Source organism: Lupinus angustifolius, chromosome LG01, assembly GCF_001865875.1.
Source record: "Lupinus angustifolius cultivar Tanjil chromosome LG01, LupAngTanjil_v1.0, whole genome shotgun sequence".
NCBI lineage: Eukaryota > Viridiplantae > Streptophyta > Magnoliopsida > Fabales > Fabaceae > Lupinus > Lupinus angustifolius.
Genome location: NC_032009.1, coordinates 16,395,715 through 16,400,164, shown reverse-complemented (window position 1 = coordinate 16,400,164; position 4,450 = coordinate 16,395,715). Strand labels below are relative to the sequence as shown.

The 4,450-nt window shown below is 30.9% G+C and overlaps 1 protein-coding gene across 1 annotated transcript; it reads right to left on the bottom strand.

Annotated features, from left to right (window-relative positions):
• Positions 2,546-3,837, bottom strand: LOC109350190 (non-specific lipid-transfer protein 1-like). Its single transcript, XM_019591361.1, has 2 exons — positions 3,415-3,837; positions 2,546-2,644 (listed from the first exon to the last, which is right to left on the bottom strand). Exons 1-2 carry the CDS (start codon positions 3,768-3,770, stop codon positions 2,635-2,637), a joined length of 366 nt encoding a protein of 121 aa, XP_019446906.1. The 5' UTR covers positions 3,771-3,837; the 3' UTR covers positions 2,546-2,634.

The following is a 4,450-nucleotide window of genomic DNA, read 5'->3' as shown; positions in this document are numbered from 1 at the left end:
TGGGAGAAGACAGTTAGGGTTCATAGTTTGAAGAATAAGACGAGAAGGTTATCTATTAAGGAAAGAAGTTTATCTAATAGTTGAAGTTAAATAAAATAAAAAATTAAAAAAAAATAAAAGAGAATGGTTTTAATAAACTTAAACTGACAACGGTGCTAAAACCGTGGTCCAATAGTTTGGTACTAAAAACAATTATGACAACAATATCAAAAAACCATGGTCTAATATAGAGAATATGCAACGATTTTAAAACTGTGGTCTTAAACTATAGTAGGCACGATTTTCAGAGTACTTACGACAACAATATAAAAAACCATGGTCTAATACAATGAATAGACAACATTTTTAAAACCGTGGCCTTTTATACTCTAAGACCACGGTTTCAAAACCGTTGAATGTGGAGGCGTTGCCATAGGCCAAAAATGTGGTAGTGATATGTTGACATAACACTCTATAGACAGATGATAGGCTCACTAAGATACATTTTTAATTGCAGGCCAGACATAACTTATGGAGTGAGACTGGTTAGTAGACACATAGAAGATCCTAGAGCCCCACATATGCAAGTAGTTAAAAGACTACTCAAATACTTGAAAGGAAGCATAGACTATGATGTGCTTTCCCCTGCTATTAGACATAAAAGTACTACTGGTTACTTATTCAAATACAAAGATTCATCTGTTAGTTGAAGCTCAAAGATATAAGAAGTAGTGACACTTTCATCCTATGAAGTAGAGTATATAGTTGTCTGCTTAAGAGCTTGTCAAGGTCTATGGCTGCAATCCTTACTCAATGAGATAGGTGTGAGTGCTGATGAAGCAATGTTGATATTCATGGACAATAAATCAGCAATCAATATGTCCAAGAATCCAGTGGCTCATGGGCGTAGCAAACACATAGACATCAAACACCATTTCTTGAGGGATCAAGTGGAAAAGGGAAACTTGGAGTTAGAATTCTGCACTTCCTTGGAACAACAAGTTGATATCTTCACATAGCCATTAAGGAGAGAAATTTTTGTAAAACAAAGAAGACAACTTGGTGTTATGAGTTTATCAAGCTTGAATTAGGGAGGAATATTGAGTTGCTAGTGTAATTCAATAGCATGTAGTGTAGGAAAGTATTGGGCCTTAAATGTAATGGGTTGGGCTTGTAAAACTAAACATACTATAAATAGTAAGAGGTAGTTAAATTGGTTGTTAATTTCCCAATTTGCACTTTCCGTTTTCAGTATGCACTCATTTACTTTCTTTTCATTCTTTCTTTTCTACTCAATCAATACTATACTTGAGGCATAGTTCTAACAAAGTCAAGGGTTCAACTCCTAAGAGTGACACTTGTTCGAAGGGGCAACCGCACACTTCGAAATAGATTAATTTCTTATCTACAAGATGATGAATACCCCCTTGGTAGTATCCAAAAAAAATCTCTATCCATGTTAATTTAAACAAAGATCTCGTGTAAAAAAAAAACATTTTCTATCCCTACCCACTGAAATTCCAACAACTAATATAAAAATATTAATTTATGTCTTTAGGAATATCATTCCATTAATTTGCTTCCATTGTGTTGAAATGTATAGTAATGCATCTTTTCCTTATAATAACTGTTATTTTAGGGAGGGTATCTTCCTATTTAATAGTCACAAAATTTAATATATTATTTTTTATGGGCAAACTTAAACTCATTTTACGCACAGGAGTGTAAGAAATACTCCATCAAGTTATAATATCAAAATTGATTTTTATACATAATTTGAAATAAAATCAATAGTTAAGATAATATTAATTACTCATTTATCAATTATATTATTATTATTCACAATATTATGGAGAGAGAAAAATAATTGTAGAGTAAAGGAATAACAGAAATTTATAACAATATCAATTCTAACTGTGTCTAATAAGAATTTCATTTTCCTGTTTTCTTCTTCTAAATCCCTTTTTACCGATTTATATTCTTCAAATAAATAAAGTATTTCAAAATTTAAGTTTGATACTCATTTCCTCGAAAATTTATTGGTATAAAAGAGTGAGCTATAATATTTTTGATAAAAAACAATCATTTATTTATTTAATTTGTGTAAAAATCTTGAATACTTATAAAAATGGAAGGAGTGTTACTTTTAAAACCTCATAACCTATGCTCATGTAACAAAAGAAATAGACAAGTAACTTGAGAAGAGTATTTTAAATTTTTGAGTTACTTATACTGTGTTCATAGTAATTGTGGAAAAATATAATTGATATGGTCACAACGCCATTATGGAGACTATAAAAACTACAATGTAGTCACTACGATTGCGGTTGAAGAGTACAGTTTAAAACACTTGAACATATACCAGCATTTAAAACAACTCTAGACAAATTCTTAAAATCCATTCCCTAAACAAGCTGACCATACCTTAAGAGATAACAACTGCTTATACCCCCTACCTTCTATTAATGCCTACAACATGCGAACACAAGCAGCATGAGCAAAGCCACGCCATAAACACATAAGAACACTACTACAAAGCATGAAAGAAGCATTTTCTAGTGATTCCATGTCACTTATGTAGCCTCTTTCTTTATTCATACACTACTAAAACTATAAAACACACTTCTTCATTCATTGGTTCACGTATCATCAACCTTACCGAACCCTGCATCAAAAAAAAAAGGGTCCCATTAGATATAATGGAAAATATTCATGATAAAAGAAATTTCATAGCATAGTAGTTAGGGTGTTAAAAATATTTTGATATAGACACCTTATGGGAGATTATTACGTGGGGCAAGGCTAATGATCTTAAATGTATCACAATGATCCATTAAAATTTAAGCATAATAGATGGTAGTAATATGGTCTTGAACCACATGATAATTTATAGTATATGGGACAATGTATAGTCTCTCCCATTTTTATGTCTTTTGATATGATGAAACGAGAGAGAAAAAACGTATAAACAAAAGTGTTAGTAATATGATGTTATTTAGAAATATTCTAAACACTTGTTTTAAATTGTACTTTGTAATTATAATGTTTTTGCAATATTATGGGCACAAGTCTTTGTCGTCTCAATCATAGTTGCAATAAATTTTACATGTCACACCAAAATATTCTTTAAAGGTTCAAATCTTTATTTATTTATTTTTGAATTAAAAAATTAAAAATATCATTTTCTACTTTACATTCTAATAAAGAAGATGAATCATGTTCATTCTAAACATAATATAAGTGAACCAATATCATGTTTAGTACTGGAGAGTCCAATACTAAATAGAGATGATTTTGTACCATAAAATTATTTTAATCATCCAAATTCAAATTATTTTTAAATAAAAAGTATGAAACTTTCATTTGTGTCATATTTCACCTAGTTAGTAAAAAAGTTCACACTGCTCTATGCATATGTTTATGTATTTTATGTACCTGCGGCAATCAGTATTAGGGCTGATCTGGTAAGGAATGTTAACACCACATTTTTGAGGAAGGCCAGCAGCAAGGTTGAGATTGAAATTAGAGAAACTGAATCCACTGGAACTAACAGCATTCTTGATGCAGTTGCACACGTTCTGGCGATCCGGTGTGTTCTGAGCCATGCCATTCAGGTTCCTGATCCCATTGCAGCACTGTTCAGGAACTATGCTCCCACCATACACTACGTAGGAAACGCATGGGGTCAGGTTGTTCACCACCTGACCGCATGACACGGCGGCTTCGGCCGCCGGACTGATTGCACCAAGTGCTAAGCACATAATTGACAGGAAAAACAGCTTGCTAGCCATGAGGGAAAGAAGTAGCCTTACACTGAGATTAAAATAATTTCAACTTATGGCTTTAAGTTTGAGATATACTCTTCTGGGTTGTGCTTTTACATTGAGGTACATATTTATAATGTGAGGAATAAGGGTTAAAATGAGTTGAGTGGAAACCAAGTTCTGTAAGGATTGGCTTTCATCAGAGTTTAAAGTGGACTATTTTTTCTATCAATTCAATTAAAGTTTACAAACTTTCGAGGGGAGAGTCGGTCTGTAAGATTTTTAGTGTATTTTTAAGGACAAAAATATAATGTCAATATTAAGTTAAAGAGATAAAAGTGTTATTATCTTTTAATTTTTCTATGTATTTTTATCTAACTGTCCTTCTCCAGTAATTGAGAGAAATCTGACTCTCGAGTGGATTAAGGAACTCAAATTTATGTAGTTCATTAACCTTAATAAAGATCATTTATATATTATATTAAATATTCATAAATAAAAATTCTCTATATATTTGAATATATAAATTTATATATATATAATCAAGCTATTTCATGAGTCTAACTAGATGAATTATATTTAACTCAAATTTAATTCATTTTTAACGAGTTTTGATTTTTATTTCAAATTTAATTCATTTAATTTATGAACCAAGTCTACCAAACTAAAAAAAATGTAAATAATGAATTTAATTTCAAACAAATGTT